This window comes from Hypomesus nipponensis, chromosome 9 (assembly GCF_054491055.1).
Source record: "Hypomesus nipponensis isolate SF chromosome 9, ASM5449105v1, whole genome shotgun sequence".
Classification (NCBI taxonomy): Eukaryota; Metazoa; Chordata; class Actinopteri; order Osmeriformes; family Osmeridae; genus Hypomesus; species Hypomesus nipponensis.
The window spans coordinates 5418003-5435806 of record NC_140369.1 but is presented as its reverse complement, the minus strand read 5'-3'; the positions used below and the strand labels follow the sequence as shown (position 1 = coordinate 5435806).

At 43.9% G+C, this 17804-nt stretch overlaps 2 protein-coding genes across 4 annotated transcripts; both read right to left on the bottom strand.

Annotated features, from left to right (window-relative positions):
* Window positions 1-37: 37 nt before the first annotated feature.
* On the bottom strand, window positions 38-3456 carry LOC146272486 (glycerol-3-phosphate dehydrogenase [NAD(+)], cytoplasmic-like). The gene is made up of 8 exons (XM_084704769.1): window positions 3332-3456; window positions 2763-2940; window positions 2223-2363; window positions 1906-2044; window positions 1561-1673; window positions 1167-1403; window positions 945-1051; window positions 38-645 (listed from the first exon to the last, which is right to left on the bottom strand). Exons 1-8 carry the CDS (start codon window positions 3373-3375, stop codon window positions 549-551), a joined length of 1056 nt encoding a protein of 351 aa, XP_084560895.1. The 5' UTR covers window positions 3376-3456; the 3' UTR covers window positions 38-548.
* A 4074-nt stretch (window positions 3457-7530) lies between these two features.
* Window positions 7531-17381, bottom strand: smarcd1 (SWI/SNF related BAF chromatin remodeling complex subunit D1). Of its 3 annotated transcripts, none has more exons than XM_084705807.1 (13): window positions 17181-17381; window positions 14067-14236; window positions 13663-13732; window positions 13242-13364; window positions 12965-13087; window positions 12550-12666; window positions 12306-12407; window positions 11856-12017; window positions 11579-11676; window positions 11242-11377; window positions 10289-10411; window positions 8125-8226; window positions 7531-7735 (listed from the first exon to the last, which is right to left on the bottom strand). In XM_084705807.1, the coding sequence occupies exons 1-13, from the start codon at window positions 17364-17366 to the stop codon at window positions 7682-7684; spliced, it is 1566 nt and encodes a 521-aa protein (XP_084561933.1). In that variant the 5' UTR covers window positions 17367-17381; the 3' UTR covers window positions 7531-7681. The 3 variants fall into 3 exon arrangements, with proteins under 3 accessions (XP_084561933.1, XP_084561934.1, XP_084561935.1); XM_084705808.1 differs by having other exon boundaries at window positions 13663-13705; XM_084705809.1 differs by lacking the exon at window positions 17181-17381 and adding an exon at window positions 15246-15344.
* Between the last annotated feature and the right edge of the window lie 423 nt (window positions 17382-17804).

The following is a 17804-nucleotide window of genomic DNA, read 5'->3' as shown; positions in this document are numbered from 1 at the left end:
AGAAACAATCTTGTCAGAATAATAGTTAGGCAAGAGCTGTCAATGAGTTATTTATTCAAGTCCTTGGTTAAACCTAAGTAAATACAAATGGTTTACAAGACATATTTACCCTAGGGTCAAAGGTCATTCATAGTACTTTCATCTCATCATGAAGTTAGACCAGGATATGGAAATATAGTCTCCATATCTTTCTTAAATATTAGCCTAGTAATTCCTATGATAATCAAAGAGAATCTAAATCACTCTCTCATTTAAAGACAATTCACATCTAACCCTAACCCTAAAGGTTTTAAGAACAATATGACAACTGGTTTATCAATGCCTTCTGTTGTACATTAATGCATACTACTGTATAACACATTAGCCCATTACAAATGTACCACCAGAAAATATTAATGATTCAGTAAAAACTGAGACAGGTAGTGTTTTCCTTTCAAACAGTTAGATGAGGCACAATCATCCAACCTGCTTCTCTGCTTCTCTTTGAATCTTCACTCCGACTGGTTTCCTAGTTTGCCTGCAACCCCAGAAAAAGCTCCTTCAGTCTCTTACATGTGCTCTGGGTGGTTCTGCAAACAGGTAATGAACTCCTTCACCGAGTGTTTATTGAAGCAGATCTGGTAAACAGCATTGAACAGAGGGAACCTGGAGGGAGGAACAGAGGATGGGGCAGTTTTAGTTAGTAGGAATATGTGAGATTAATCTGAAGCTCAGAATTGAATTTGTTCAGGGTTGGTTGTTGATTTCTATAAACGCTTTTCTTAAAACTAGTTTTGGAAAGTTAACAAAACATTGCAACCCCCTTCCCCCTCAACAAAAAGTTGATATGCCCTTTTAGTAGTTCTATGAAAAATGTCATTGGGTCTCAGGTACTAGCATCTGTGAGGGCACTTTGTGACATAGTATTTAACAATGGACAGGATTTGATTAGAGTTTCAACTCACTTGTCCACTAGGTTTTTGATTTTCAGAATATGGTGGACTTCAGATGCCGTGGCTGGACCCTGAAGCTTTTGTCCATTCAGCATCTCCTTCTCCAGCTCCTCAATAGACTGAAGAAGGAAGCCCACACATTCAGACAAGAGGTAGAGAACAAGCGGGTAATGAAACAGGAATTAAGTGGTGCTCAGACAGCGAGGTCTGGGTATTTGATTCTTCTTCTCTCACCTTTCCTGTTTTAGCAAACGCCTCGCCGACCTTGCGGTTGCGTCCTCCGTAGCAGGTTGTGATGAGGTCAGCGATGCCACAACTCTCCAGGAATGTTGTCGGGGAGACGGGCCCGTTAGTGCAGAAGACCCGGGTGAAGGCAATCATCTCCATCAGGCCCAGGCGGATCACCGCTGCCTTGGTGTTGTCACCGAAACCAAGACCGTCACAGAAACCCGCGCCCACCGCCACAATATTCTAATTGGAGGGTAAAGGGGAGAGCAGAGGCAGCTTCACAGTCATTCTGTGTACCTCAAAATCCACACCGAATCGATCAACACTGTATCACTGCAATTAAGGAGTTACTACAGTGTGCAGACTTTTTTGTCTCAGAGTGAACCAGCGAACGGCTGACCTTGAGAGCTCCACAGATCTCCACCACGTCTGCTTCCTCCACCACAGTCACCCTGAAGTTGATGGTCTGCATCAGCTCCTTGAGGAGAGGGCCGTTCACCTTGTCCTTACATCCTGAGGGCGGACAAACCTAGCTGTAACAGCACTGGCATGAAGCCTTGGAGCAAATACTGTATGTGGCACCGATCATAGTTGATAAAACAGCAATGTATGCAAGTGCATTAGTGATATGACAAATAATCTAACAAAACGCATGGAGGATTCTTATATAAGAGTATTTTCAAGTCACAGGTAGAGCTACCAAGCTATGGTTTGGATCCACATCTCTATGACTCGAGCTCCATACCGATTGTGGTTTCGCAGAACTTCTCCTCTGCAACCTCGTTGGCGATGTTCGCTCCCATGAGCACCGTCATGCTGATGCCAAGCTTTCCTCGTATGACCTCAGAGATCAGCTTCAGTCCCTCAGGACCCTCATCCACACCCTGTACACCACACACACACCAACACACACACACACACACACACACACCACACCCGCACGCACACACACATTTTGTGCTACTGCGACATTCAATCCATAACACTTTCCTCAACATTTTCCCAACTGTCATCGTGACTGAAGCAGAGAACTTCAATGTAGCCCTGGAAGGAAGCACCTACCTTGATGAGAGACATTCCCACTGCATCCTTCTTGATGTGATCTTTGATGGTTTCACATATTCTCTGTATGAACTGGTGTGGAACTACAAAGAGCAGGATGTCGGCCCCTTTAACTGCATCCACCAGCTCTGGGACAGCCAGCTGGAGAGGGGCGGGGGGGGGGGGGGGGGGGGGGGAGTTACTGTTTGTATCCGTTACCTATCAGACTTTTTTCTTGTACAATGTTTATACAATTGTTACAACACACAAAAGTACAAATACTGTCGTTTTTCTCAGGATCTAGAGGTTAAAGGATACATTCCTGAAATCATTATGGGGGGGGGGGGGGGGGGAGTTACTGTTTGTATCCGTTACCTATCAGACTTTTTTCTTGTACAATGTTTATACAATTGTTACAACACACAAAAGTACAAATACTGTCGTTTTTCTCAGGATCTAGAGGTTAAAGGATACATTCCTGAAATCATTATAGACTGAAATGATAAAATTACATCAGCTTGAATGTGTGTAATTGGACAACTACTGCAAGGGAGCTTTTACCACATTGGGGGGCAGCTTGTGTCCAGGAAGATACTTGACATTTTCGTGGTCTGTGTTAATGATATCCGTGAGTTTACGCCCGTTCACCATCTCCTCAAAAACCCACATGCTCACGGTCTTGTCAAACTTGGGATTCTTGCCTGCATTGAAACCCACTATCTTGGCAATGGCAGAGCCCCTGGAAGATGATACAGTATATTAATTAACGCAAGAGCTTCATAGGAGTGAATCAGTGTGTGTCTGTTTGTGTGTTTGTGTGTGTGAGTGAAAGACCGAAGGATGAGATTTAGCGCTATCGAATTGTGTCAAATCTCTTACTGCGACTCTTCACCGTGATTTAATCATGAAAGACAAAAACCATGCACTTGCATATTCATTAAACAGGTCCTGCAGTAACCAAGTTGAACTGTCTCCAAATAACCCAACCATATTTGAAACTATCAATTTTTTAGCTCATCTACTAAATGTATAATCAATTTAAATGGGCACTGACTGATCCGAAGAAACATGTGCCTGCATGTACGCAATAAGTTGCTCTTTGTAGCTATTGTTCATTCATAATGACTCACCAGTTGCCAGAGCCGATTATACAGACTTTCTTTGGTGCTGCCATACTGTGCTAACTCCCAGTGTGTATCAACGACCCCTCTCTGTGCAAAGAGACGGAGATTAAATGGAGACCTATGCATTTATACTTGTCAGTGGAAGACCGTACAGTTCACGCCCCTTCAACTTTATTGGTTATCATAGCCCAGGCTTAAATTACCCCCAACTAACGCTCAATACATTTGAGTCATTACGTAGTTGTCTAGTCTCCGAAAAAGTGATCAAAATGACAATGCGATGTTGATTCATATTCTGAACATGCGTGCAGAGCAACAAGTAGGTTAACGCTTAGCATAGCTGTGGTCAATGCACTTTGTCGAGTCCAAGTCAAGACCGAGACAAAAATAAAGAATCCTCTTAACCTGATAATAATAGTTGTGTAACACTAGACTCAGGTATGTCTGGTTGTAAATCATGTGAATCATGAGCATGGATGCAGAGGGCGTGGAGATTTGGCATTCGATTGGAGAACTATGTTGGGATCTCTGGTACTTCACTTCAGTGGTTTAGATCGTATCTATCTGATAGATCACAATATGTCCACTATGATGGTTGCTCATCCAGGAGCACTACTGTAAAATACGGAGTACCACAGGGTTCAGTTCTAGGCCCTCTGTTATTTTCACTCTATATGTTGCCTTTAGGAAACATAATTAGAAGCTCTGGGGTAAATTTTCACTGTTATGCAGATGATACTCAGCTATACATGTCCATAAAGCCTGGAGAATTTCCACATGCTATGGAAAAATGTGTTTCCGGGTTGAGAACTTGGATGACAGCAAATTTCCTTCTTCTTAATTCGGATAAAACCGAGGTTCAAATTTTCGGCCCTAAAAAATACAGAAATAATTTATCCAATCTGACCTTAAACTTAGATGGTGTCAAAGTATCTCAAAGCCAGTTGGTAAAAAATTTAGGAGTCACATTGGACCCAGACCTTTCGTTTGAGTACCATATTAAACAAATCACCAGAACTGCATTTTTCCATCTACGTAATATTGCCAAAATACGAAAATTCCTCTCAAAGGATGATGCTGAAAAACTAATACATGCTTTTGTTACGTCCCGATTGGACTACTGCAATGTGTTGTTCTCTGGCCTCCCAATTACCTACTTGAAAAATTTACAGCGGGTACAAAATGCTGCTGCTAGACTATTGACAAAAACAAGAAAGTTTGATCATATAACATCTACTCTTATCTCTTTACACTGGCTCCCTATCCAAGCCAGAGCTGATTTCAAAGTTTTACTACTAACTTACAAATCTCTACATGGATTGGCACCACTGTACCTCTCCGGTCTCCTTGCACCCTATTGCCCCGCAAGGACTCTAAGATCTCAAGATGCCGGCTATCTGGTAATACCCAAAATTAAGAAAAAAACTGCTGGAGGTAGGGCGTTCTCATATAGAGCACCTCTTCTCTGGAACAAATTACCTGTCTCAATTAGGGAGGCTGATACTGTTTCGACATTTAAAACTAGATTAAAAACGTTCCTGTTTAGTCAATCCTATGATTGTTAAATGTGTGTACTTTCTATGTAAACCTGGGGTGTGCGTTTGCCTATGTGTGTATCACATGTAACTTTTAAATTGTAATTTTAGCTTATGTTCACACTGCCCATTTAAATGCTACAAATAAAGTAAACCTGTTATTGTATATTGTTACTGTAATAGTTCCGTTGCTGTATATTTTAATTGTTATAGTTTACTAGTTGGAGACAACGGGGGGCTGGTTGTTTTCATCCTTATTCGTATAAATATAACCTATTTTAGAGTTGTTTCCCCTGGAACAGATTTCATGTTCCAACCAAGGGGGGCTGTCGCTGTCTTGGTGTGTGGGGCTGCATCACATACCCTCTTAGCTTTGTTAAATTGCTGCACTAGTCCACACTTGACCGGTGGGGATCTCATTCTATTACGACTGAAACTGTTAGCTGCTCCTGGCATTCTCTAATCCCTGTTCTCCTCTCTGTCCCCCCCACACATCCCTTGTGGTGTGGGGGGTCTGAGCTGTCAGGACCTGCCTGGTCGTCGGTCTACCAACGCTGGACCAGGTCGTCAACCGGAAACCAGCCTCCATGACGGTCAACAGCGAGTTTCCAGGTCCCATCCAACGTCTATAAAGCCGAACAATGGATTTTTGGTGTTTTAAAACCCATTGACACTGTATGACTATGTTTAGCTTGTGTTCTGCTCCTCTCTCTTGCCAACCGTCTCTGGAGGAGGGGATCCCTCTCTGAATTGCTCCTCCCAAGGTTTCTTCCATTTTTTCTCCCGTTGGGAGTTTTTCTGGGAGTTTTTCCTTGTCTTCCTTGAGGGTTTAGGTTGGTTGAGGGGCAGTTCTATGGGCGTATGTGAAGCCCTCTGTGACATGCTTGCGTGTAAAAAGGGCTATACAAATAAATTTGATTTGATTTGATTTGATTTGGTTAACAGGTGGTAAATGTCACTGACTGATCTCGATGGATTTTGAATTAATTAAATCAATACCCATTTTTTGAACAAGTTGCGCAATGGGTTTGTTTTGAAAGTTACTTCAGATCAAAATTGATATTTTTAAAGCCAAATAGACTCGGTCCAGAACAACTAGAACAGTTGACGAGACCAATGGCCTAACAAGTCACCTGAGTACAGCTCTGGCTTCGTGTAAGAAATACAATACTGTTGTATGAGAACTAAACATACAGTCAATTAAGATTTCCTTTATTATAGCATAGGATTAAAACATACAGAAAAATAGGTTTGGTCCATGAAAAATTATAAGTATGACAATTCAATTACAAGATCAGTCCTTATAATGCTCCTTTATCCCCACTGGTTTTCATCTCAAACATTTTGTAAAGTAATGTCTGAAACACAGATCATGCCTATAGTCTTGTATTATAAAACATTGTCGAGATTGTCTATTAAAAGATTCTCTCAGCTCTTAACTAGTCTTCATTTGTGGTCAGTGAAATTGGGCATTTTCTTTATTAGGGAAACATGTCAGGAAATCCAAATGTTCAGGCCAGGAAGCAGTTAGGAAACAAAGAATCCACGCTGTGCCTAAATAATGTCATCATACAGAACACAACAGAAGCCACCCCCATCTGGACATTCAAACAATCAAAAAAAAAAAAAAAAAAAAAAAAAGCTTAAAGAAGCCACACCTAATAGTGACCACATCACTACACTTTCTCCAGTGAATATGGCTTCAGCACAGAACGGCAATACAAAAATAAACAAATACAAATAATTCAAAAGCAGATCATAGCAGAATAAGTCAACCTTCACCTAACACAGTGTGGGCTTTCAGCTTCTCTTGACCTTTACCAGACGTGCTTTGCCAGCACGTCTGAGGTGATTATGAATCTTCTGGTGTAAAACAGGGATCACTGAACGGGGTATAACAATCTGGTTACATATCAAAAACTAACTGAGCGTCACAGAGACCAGAGGATCTGTTGTCATGGAAACAGAACAGACACACTTTCCTCCAGATCAGAACTGTTTCTTCTGCTCAGTATTTACGAGACTATAAAGACTAGGTGCTATCACTACTTCCTGAATAATCTTTACCAACTAACAAGACAAGTCTTAATTTTTTTTTTTTTTTTTTTTTAACACAAAGAATATCAACATAAACAAATATCTGTTGAAGACTGAATGAAATTGCCCAATGGAGAAAACCGACTAAATGAACACACATTGCATGGCCACAGTTTCAGAGGTACAGTACAGTCTGCTGTGGCAGAGCATTGAGGGAGAATTCAGCACCACACTTTGAGAAAGGAACCTAAAATGAAGATGTCATAGATGTGTATCTGACAATCACAACATATCAACCAACAAATATACCGACCAGGCCAGTTCTAACCTAGAAGACTGTATGGTAGTGTGCGCTATATTTATATAAATTCAGTTCCGGATTCAAGACACATATGCTGCAATTACAGAAAATACAATTCAATTAGTTATATGGAACCTGTGACATAGGCCGAGGGTAAAGGGGGCGCCATATTTCATAATAGCAGGAATGCTTAGGAGGTAAGGCATAGACGCAGGTGAAGCAACACGTCAGGTTCAGAGTGAGACAGCATGGGCTTCAACAAGACAAAACTGAGCGGACGGGGGGGGCGACCTCATCAAAAGTACATACTGAGCGTAATGGTCACGTTAAAAACAAGATTCTATATCTATTTAGCAATAAAGCAGTCTATGACTATATCTGTCCAATCAGGAGAGTTGATGTCCCAAACAATCCTCCTCTGAGTCTGCAGAGGTGTTCCTCAGGTGTTCCTGAGGTTCTTCTCAGGTGTTCCTGAGGTTCTTCTCAGGTGTTCCTGATCCCCAGAGCCTGCTCCAGCTCCTGCCGTCTCTGCTGGACCTGCGACACGTTCACAAGGACAGATACAGGTCAGTCACCTGAGATGACGTTGTGATTGATTTACGAAGAATGCAGATAGGAGAATGGATAGGTAGTGACTGAGGTTGTGACCCAGATGCAGAAGGAGAGGCAAAGGACTGCAGAAAAACAAAAGCCCTCTCGGAATCTTTCACAGCCTTTCATGAAACATTTAAATGAAGGAGTGAAAACCACTTCCTGTGGGCGGAGGTATTCCTTTATTCAGACAAATATAAAAGGCCCCGCATGGACTCACAAAGCCTTTGTTGTTCGTCTGAACACCCAACAACAGAACAGTCGACCCCTACAGTACCTCCAGTTTGGCTCCAGAAGGAGGCGGCGGGAGGGAGGGAGGAAGAAGAGGCGCTTACCTTGGAGTAGAAGTAGCGACACACAGCTTCCTGGGCCCAGGGCTGGAAGTAGAACTCTGCCCTGCGCTCCTCCTCAGGGTTAGCCACCACGTCAGTCATGGTCTGGACAGACAACACAGGTCGGGATTTAGATTAGGGTTTGTTTTTTCCCCACATCAGGTTTGAAAGAAATTGTGGGGCTGTATCACGGGGTAAATCAATCGACTGTAGACACACCCTCAGGGAAAGCTCTGCTCTTGTGGAATTTAAGGCATGTACATTTACGACAAAGCAGGGGAGTATTTTTCCCCCTCTTCTAACAATAGAATTAAGGTCCTCGTGTTTGATGGTAAATAACTTGTAAAGACTGAGATAGCATTCAAACCTGTGTTGCTATATATTGGAAATGTTTTAGTTGCTATGCTTGGTATAAGTTTGCCTTATGTTGTATTTTAAATGTTGTTTTAGTGTGGTTTGATGCCTCATTGGTTTCTGTTGTTTTAGTGCAAATGGATCCAAAGGTTCCTTTAGTTTCAATGGGTGTCACGTGATCACTAATGAGTAAGTCCAGAGGGTATTTTTTTTTTTTTTTTTTTACCATAGTCAAGAAACTTCTTCTACTTGGTATAATAAGGTGTACAACAGGTCAGATTAGGTATATGAGGACAAAGTACAAATCTGTGGTTGGTGCCCTGATTTTGCACAAAATGAAAATCAGCTTAATTTAAAATGTGTTAATGTCCATTTAGTAGGGTTGGGAATCTTTTGGTACCTCACAATTCAAATCGATTCTTGGAGTGATCCAAATGTGAATCGATTTCCCCCCCCCACCTCTACTGTTTATCGTTTGTGGATTCAGTTAACAGCAAATGGAGATAACACATTTAAGTCAGGCATTGTTCAATCACTTAATTCCAGTAATTATCCAATTTTAACTGAGTACTGGACTGATCAATTAGATTCAGACCTTAAAAAGGAAAGGAGGTTATGCATTCGAGCCCATTTGAGTATATTTATCTTCAGGTCGGAAAACTCAGATTAATTGGCCATTAAAATGATCTTTAATCTCACTTTGCCGCTCTGTTGATTTTAGGCCCAGAGAGGTTGGGGAAATCCATTAAGGTCCATGTGTCAAAGTCAGTCTAAACCCTACATTTATACTATAAGAGATTGAATCAGGAGGTTTCCACACTACATCCCTCAGGGGAGTAGACTGCTGTGGTGGAGGGGTGTAGTTTGGGCTCAGCTGCAGGGGAGAGCTAGCCTGACGTTGTCAGTCATAATTCTAGTCAGAATATGAGTCTGAAACCGCTCCGTTGGGCTGTGAGTATAGGGTGTGTTTCAACCGAACTCGCAAAAAAAAATGCCTCTTCCCTCAATTGGATATACCTACAACCAATCAGAGCATCATAGTATGTTGTTTGTTGAAAACAAATTCAACCCAAGCAGAGTGGGCGGGGCTCCTGGGAGCAGAGCCAGAGTGAGTCTGGCTCAGGTGCTACCTGCTGGATAATCATCCTCTTCCCTCTGTTAGGCAGTGGCGTCCTGGAACTGTGATGGGAAAACACCCCGCAGGAGCCAGACAAGGCTGGGCGAGCCAGCCCTCCATGATAATGACACCATGTGACAAACACTGACCACACGGCTGCCTGGCTCTGACTGACAATGGGGAGTCAGCCTCTCCTGTGAGGCTAGTTCTGAGTTGGTTTCCTCCACAGCGGGACAGTCAGTGGACCCTGGGCTTCTCTCCAGCCCTGCGTCTACACACGGACACACGCTAACAGGCTGGTAAAGGTCCTGTTCTAGGAACTAGCTGAACAAACAGCCCTGGGTGAATAGAGGGGGTGACAGGGAGGGTGGATGGTCGATGGACAGGAGGACAAGGGTCTTATCCAGTCTATGGGGTGCTACGGAGGGAGTAAGGGGGGGAGGGAACTGAACTCTGCTCTGGGCTCCTGCTGGTTGTCAACAGCACACCTGGTGTACTCCACTGGCAGAGTCACAATGTTCAAAATGTTGACCTGGAGTTGTTTTTTTTTTGGAGACACCTCATTTTCATTCTATTGGCAGGGGGAAAACAGTCGCTGTTGTAACTTCTTACACCATTTTCTTCGCCAACATCAACAGAGTTAGCCAACGGAGGGTTGAAAGGGAGCCAGGACAGGTCACTGTGCGCCGGGCCTACCTTGAGGTCTCTGCACTGGGACTGCAGCCAGTCGTTGATGAAGCCCTGAGGGTCCCTGGCGAAGCTGAGCATGAACTCTCTCTGGGTCTTCAGCTGGTTGATGGTCTCAATGGTCTCATGGATCTGTGGAGGGGGGGGGGGGGTCTCCAGGTCAGAACCAATCCCAATCAAATCAAACCTCAGTAATGAGGGGGACCCTATTCAGCCCATTGTGGATGTGCTTTAGGAGACAGCCGTGCAAACAGATCTAGCATGTATACATAAGTCGTTTAGGCCGTAGCTTAGCTACACTGACTAGATCAAAGTCAAGTGAATCATTCAACACAGCTCTTCAAAAATAAAAAAGAATCAAGTAGTCAGCTAAGATGAGGAGAAAAAAAAAAAACTGCAGGCATACAAAGCTAGACACTGGAACCCTGATATCAGCAACACAGATGTGAATTGTTTATTTAATTTGAATGTTTCAATAGTTTGTGTTCAAGCGTACGTGCATGTGGATTGTGTGTGTTGGTGCGCACGTCTCTGAACCAGCTTTGATCCCCAGACAGGAAGAGGGCTTGCCGACACAAGACCCAAACAACCTGGAGCGTGGAAACACTGCTAAACACCCCCCCGGCCAGCCATGCTGTAGCCCAGCAACAAAGAGAGGCAGGACAGCCTCTGCTGTCTTAGTCTCCATGATGGCCAGAAAACTTCAACACAGACAACTAACATTTTGGGCCTCGGTTCATAGAACCTTGTTGTGACACCTCCCACGTTCTGCTAACCTTGTTGTGACACCTCCCATGTACTGCTAACCTGGTTGTGACACCTCCCACGTTCTGCTAACCTGGTTGTGACACTTCCCACGTTCTGCTAATCTGGTTGTGACACCTCCCACGTTCTGCTAACCTGGTTGTGACACCTCCCATTTTCTGCTAACCTTGTTGTCACACCTCCCATTTTCTGCTAACCTTGTTGTCCAGCCCTGCAATCTCCTGCTGGCTGGCTGTGGAGAGCAGGAAGGAGTTCATCTGGGTCTTCAGAGTGTCGTCCACCTCCACGTCAATGTCGTAGCAGGCAGTCTTCTTCTGGTCGTTGGGGTCGACGCTGGAGAAATACGCAGAAGCACATTTGAAAAGTTCAGTTTCTCTCGTACACGTGGCTTGTTATCATGCTCAGCTGAATTTGAATCAGGTGTGTTGGAGCAGGGAAACATCTCCAACATGCAGGACAGTGGGCCCTGAGGACAGGGTTGAAGACCACTGGATGAGTCGATCATGTGCAGCTCCAGCTGGAGGCAGAGCCTACCTGATGACATGGTTGATGATTATTGGTTCTGGAGGCATTAGGAGGGCGTGGAGACGCTGGGGGATCTCAGAGAACTTCATCCGCTGGGTTTCAAAGATCTGCCAGCACACAACTAGTTAATAACCATAAACGCATTCAATTGTCACTCATCTATACCCACAAACATAAGTTCTGATATGTTCTCATTCAAACTAAACATCTGAGGACAAACATTAACTTTGGCCTAAACTCCATTCAAGTCCAGTAGTTCTAGTGGAATAACTTTTACAAGCCAGACCTGCTGCAGGTACTTGTCACAGTTGATGAACTCTCTCTCGTGGGGGTCCTGCAGCTTGTGGGTTTTCACATACTGCCAGAGAGCCTGGATGATGACCGGCCTGGTCTGGGTGTGGATCCCCAGCATACGGGCCAAGCGCGGGTCCAGCTTGAACTGAGGGGGCTAGGTGAGAGGAGGGGGGGGAGGGAGAGAGAGGTAGCAGTGAAACATATGTTGTTTGAATTCAAAATGAACACTCCGAGTCTGAACTACAGTGACATCTAGAGTAGGTCCCTATGAACACCAAACCCCTCACCCAACTTGAAGCTGCAGAAGACACGTTTTTTTAAAATTAAATACATGTACATATCAGACACACAAAAAAACATTGAACTCTCAGGGGTAACCAGATTATTCAGCTGCCTTTGTTTATCTGAGAGGGGAGAGAGGACAAGTGGCATATATCCCTACCTGGTAGTCAAGCATGAGAAGCACAGTGCAGCGCACACCCACATCACCTGGCCTCTTCACCTGGAAACCATCAGTCTCCTGGGTGGTGGCAGTCCTATGCCACTGATGGGGGAGGGGGAGGAGCAACGAGACACATATCAAACAAAACAGTTGATGTCATGTCGTAATTCAACTAAGAAGGATTTTCCATCCGAGCCTAAGAAACTGTGTGAAACTACTTTATAAGAGTCAACATCATCCTTACCTCGACCAGATGATTGTCTGGTCCGTACAGGTCTTTGTCCAACTCGATCACCAGAGACTTGAAGAAGGAGGAGAACTTCCTCTTCTGCTTGGTGGCTTCATACTTGGACACAGCCGTCTACAACAGACACCGGCACTAATTACTTCCAGCTGGAGAGTCATTATTTACGAGCACGTGTGCCAAATGCACGAAACTCTGCAGAGCTCTGCTCGAATGACAAAACATCTTTCCCTCGTTCCCATCACAAGGTAATGATCTAACGTGAAGGGATAGGTTGTAAACCTCCTGCTCTCTATACAGCTGTGGATGATCCGGTGATGTCAGATCAGTGATATCTCAAAGACAGGACGGATGGGGAGATTTAATTTGATAAGAATCCCACGAGGGCCAGGAGAATGGAAGGGCTCAGTCTTACATCTTCAAGCAAGCGACCTTCGACACGGAGCTCCCATGATGCAACGGTCCCCTCCCCATCCTCAGCATCAGGCTTGGCAGGGTTGAAGGTGTTGGATATGAATATACGAAGCTTTCTCTTTTGCTGGAACACACAGAACACATTACACCCCATTTCAGATCCCATTGATCGATCACATTGATAACCTAATTGTGTCTATAATCGCCAGCCAGCGTTGGCAGACTAACAGGTGCCCCATCCTGATAAGACCAGACGGCAGCCAGGAACAGATCCTCACCTTGATGGGTCTCTTCAGGGCCTCCTGGATGTCTAGACGTTTCCTCATGATGGTCTGGTCCAGCTTCCTCTCGAACGCCAGTAGGTCCATGTAGGCCTGGGACTCTGGGACCAGTTCCCGGATCTACACACACACACAGACAGACGTTACAGCCCGCTTTGGAAAACAGTACTGATTTCAAAGAGAGTTTTTAAACTTTTAATGTTAAGGACTGATTTGGGCAGTTTGGTTATGATAAGGACTTCAGATTGATTGCAGTGCTTGGAGGGATTTCATCCAACATTCATCAAAATAGGTATTTCCTATAGTAGTTTAGAGGCAGAAAGACAGACCCCAGTTCAGAGACGTCCATTTGACATGAATATAAATGGTGGAAGTGGCACCATTAAATATGATTAATTTGACGTCCATTGAGACTCACCCGCTGAGGTAGGATTTTGTCGGCCATCTTCTTCTTCTTGGTGCTGCGGAGAGACGTCAAAACAATGTGACTGAAAGGGCTCAGTAACAGGAGAAAAGAATACTGCTCCAAGACATCACAACACATCTTCCCCCCCCCCTCCCCTCTCCAAAGTAACTCTCTGATCTCACATGACAGGATAGAAGACAACCTCTTAGTCTTTATAACTTGACTGCCAGCCATGCTTTCTCAAACATGTGGCTCTAAATTTCTATTTTGTCCAACTCATCCCTCTAGACATGCAGGTTACACAGCATTTGCTCCCTTTCATTTACAATGGAGATATACCATCTCATTTCAACAGCAGAAAATCTCACTGTTGTTAACACAAGCCAGGCAGACAACGATGAGAGAACTCAACTTACTGCTGGTTGCGGTTCTGCTGCTGGACCTGCATCTGCTGGGGGGCAGGTCTCTTCCTGGATGGGTCCATGACGGGCATCCCAGGCCGGGACACGGGGCTGGAGCCGTACCCCGGAGGGCCCATGGGGGGGCCCTGGGGGGGCATGCGGCTTGATGGGGGCATCCCTGGTCTCTGTGTGGAGGGAGAGAAAAACAGGGATGTTAGAAAGGGCAGAAGGATGTCGGGATGGAAAAGGCTCTGATAAGATGTCGGGCAAATACGGATGTATTGCCCGACAGGGTAGATTACAGAAATTGTGAGATTACAATGGGTCAGTGTTGCAGTATGACTAAATTCAATTTTGGACTCCCCCACAATCTGAAAGCTAAACTAGAAGGCTACTGGAGATTTTAGGGTCTGAGGCACTGCCATGACCTCACCAACAGATGTTCCAATGATGTAGGTGGGTTGACAGCAATACTGAAGTAAATAAACATGATTTGAAACTTGTATGGATTTTTCCCCAGTGGTATGTGTGTAATGACTTAGACTGTACAAAGAAACCTAAACGGTGCTTCTTTTCCACTGACTGTATTACTACTGCTGCTGCTACTGCTTCTCAAGGACAGAGAAAGAGCTGCCAAGGCAATGTCCTAAACGAAGGTTGTTTCATTGACTGAAGAGCACTCCATCAAAATTCCCTCCCCATTCACAATGATAACAATGTGTCTGAGTCACAAGAAGAATATTCAGACAACAGTTAAGAAACAAAAGTGTAGAGAATAGGCTACATCTACTCATTGCTTTAGCTAAACTAACTACACGCTAGGTGGGATTACATTTACAGATGTGCTTAACACATTTACAACTGACAGGCCTACTACAGCACTTATCAAGTCAAAAAGATGCACATTATTAAAAACAATTCTTAAGAGGCAATGCCACAATAACAAATAGGCAAGAATATACAAAAAGAAAAAATAAGCTAATATTAGGCCTAATTAAAAAAATACTGGCCAAAGAAACAACACCAATTCTTAAATAAGCTGCCTTAGCCTACTAGAAAACAACTTTCACTAAGCTGGCAGGCAAAAAAAAAAAAAAAAAACGGTTCTAAACCAACCACAAACACAGAAGTAGAATTTACAGGTGTGTTCTCTTTCTTCACCCAGACGTGTAGACATGCACATGAAGAACTCACCAAGCCATGTGCCAGGAAATCAAACAGTCTGCTTTGCGTCTCTGAATGCATCAGTGCTAACAGAGCAGCCGGCGACTAACACATCCCCTTGTGATGACAGTCACACAGAGCTGTGAGCTTCACACCAGGGAGAAGCAGAGACACACACACACACCCCTCCCTCTCTCTCTCACGCTCACTCCCTCTTCGTCCTAGCTCGCTCTCTCTTTCTGCAGCCTGTTACTGGGGTAGGGAAGGCAGCACTCCACAGCCTGCTCCTCTGCTGCTGAAGGCAGCAGCAGTCCACACACACACACACACAAACGCACAGTATTCACAGGGGCAGCCATCTAAAGCTACTTATTCTGAAACGCACAACTAGTGTTTCATTGTGTGGTCTCCTTATTGTATTTCCTCCCTACAGTAAACCTTTTCATTCATCACCATGGTGATTTGTACAAGTCTTCCGAAGGCCAAACTGTCCCCTGGTTCAAGGACACTGGGACCAGAAACCCAAAGCACATAGTAAAATATTCTAGGCCTGCATAGTCAAATACGTGATGATTAAATGTTTAAGATCAGATACAACTTATATTGAATGCATTACTCCAATTCAAAAGATTTGCATGTGTTGATTAAATAGAATAGTATAAACAGTTAAGAGTTGCTTTTTTTCAAATAAGTAACAGCATTAAATCCACCAACGTGACTACTATGTTACTCCAATGCAATCACATTTTCTGATGCCTCTTGTTTCAAAGCTTTTCGTGATACACCTTCCGTTTGAAATTCATTTTATAAACCAGATCATTCTAAAATCAACTACAAGACATTTGGGTTGGGGTGAAAACCTAGAGATAGAGCCCTGCGCTGCAGAGAGGGAAAGGAATTCAAAAAACGAATGAAACTCACTCTGAATAATTCTTCTCTACGTTTCTATGAAAACGACCGTGGCTTTTTTTTTTTTTTTACAGGAAAAATAGTCTATCTAGCAAGTATAATAGCTGGATAGATACCTATGTGGATTCCTTTGTGATGTTGCCAAGGCAGCTTGAACGTGTGAAAGCAACCCAAGGCCGCGAGAGACAGACAAAACATTCTCGCAGAAATGTATTTTCGAGTTAGTGAGCAAGGATGTGGAAGAGGGAGAAGACGCACAGAAGTCTCATTCGTACACTACGGGACACAAGTCAAAAATTACGAAAAAGCCGCTGCTAATTCTACTTCTTGTGTACACAAGTTTGCAGCACCAGATGGGTCCTTGCAAAAGTGAGACTGTAATGTATACGAGACTGTTCTATTTAGCTGGAAAGGGGAAATTTAAGAGCACAATTGAAATAGTAAGTTTATTAGTGTGCTGTGGGGCGGGTAGAAGTAGTTAACCAGGTAACTTCGACGGCACCAGCATGCATGATCGAGTTGTCTACAAACCAGCTGTCAGACTTGAAAGCCAAATATCTGCTTGCTAAAATTACTAGCTAACTACTACTGTATACTCAAGTCAGTACTTGAAATTGTGGACTAGTCCAAACCTTAGCTCCACTTTACTCTACTTTATGATAGTCTAACAAACCATAAAAGGTTGGCTAACTAGCTAGCACTAGATTCCTGTCTGAATTTCTCACTGGCTAGTTGGCTTCAGTTGTGCTACGTTGAGCAGCCTATCTAGCGGTAGCCTTTTTCTTCTAGCTGTAATGTTAAGATTAGATGGCTAAGCTAGTCTAGCTACATAACGAGTTACTAAACAAACGTAACTAGATTCAGCTAATAAGACAAATGAATTGGAAAAAAATATCTAACTGGCTCACGGCCCTCTGTGTATTCAAATGTGTGGCCCTGTCCACAGGCTAGCCGCCACAAAGCAAAGGCTTTGTTCTTGCAAGCTACCACTAGCACTACACTAGTTAACGTAAGCTGCTAACCAGCTAAAAAAACCGCTGAGAATTTGTGCCTCACCGGGTATCCAGGCCCAGGCATTGGGGAGCGGTAAAGGTGATTCTGTGCGCCCGAAGAGGGTCCCATCCTTCCCGACGGAGTTCCAGGTCCCATACCTGGTCCACCACCAGATACCGGGGGTCCAGGTCCCATTCCACCGCCTCCACCACCAGTTGGGGCCGATTGAAAACCACCTCTAGCCGCCATCTCCTCTGTCTGTCTCCGCCGGATGGGGGAATGAAAGTATCGCGAGAGTGGTGACGTGATAAACCACGATGTGTTGTACAACACTGACCTCTAGTGGCGTTGTATTTTCAAACTGCTTGGTAATTAGCACAGAGATGGCAAACGTACATCCTTCACTCAGACAGTACAGGTACTCATGTTTAAAAAGACTCAAGTAAAAGTTCAAGTACTTTTTCACTCAAGTTAAAGTAAAGAAGTGTGGGCTCTGACATAAAGCTTCTTAAGTAAAAAGTAGCTATTATTACTAGGGTTTTAGCTGGTACTTCACATCATATTCACACACACATCAATACAAAAAGACACCATAAACACGCAGCACATTCGCGACACCAGGAATCTTTTTTGACCCAGACAATCTTCCTGATGTGTGATCAGGAATGTCTCTATTCTCAGTCATGT

Bases quoted from the DNA above. Each gene is read 5' to 3' on its own strand.
- LOC146272486 (XM_084704769.1), bottom strand. From the start codon at position 3,375: ATGGCAGCACCAAAGAAAGTCTGTATAATCGGCTCTGGCAACTG. The intron at 2,045-2,222 runs GTAGGTGCTTCC...TGTGGTGTACAG, and splicing joins TGGGAATGTCTCTCATCAAG to GGTGTGGATGAGGGTCCTGA. The intron at 646-944 runs GTGAGTTGAAAC...TCCTCCCTCCAG, and splicing joins ATCAAAAACCTAGTGGACAA to GTTCCCTCTGTTCAATGCTG.
- smarcd1 (XM_084705807.1), bottom strand. From the start codon at position 17,366: ATGGCGGCTAGAGGTGGTTTTCAATCGGCCCCAACTGGTGGTGGAGGC. The intron at 14,237-17,180 runs GTGAGGCACAAA...CCCTCCACACAG, and splicing joins TGCCTGGGCCTGGATACCCG to AGACCAGGGATGCCCCCATC. The intron at 7,736-8,124 runs GTAAGCGCCTCT...AACGTGTCGCAG, and splicing joins GTCGCTACTTCTACTCCAAG to GTCCAGCAGAGACGGCAGGA.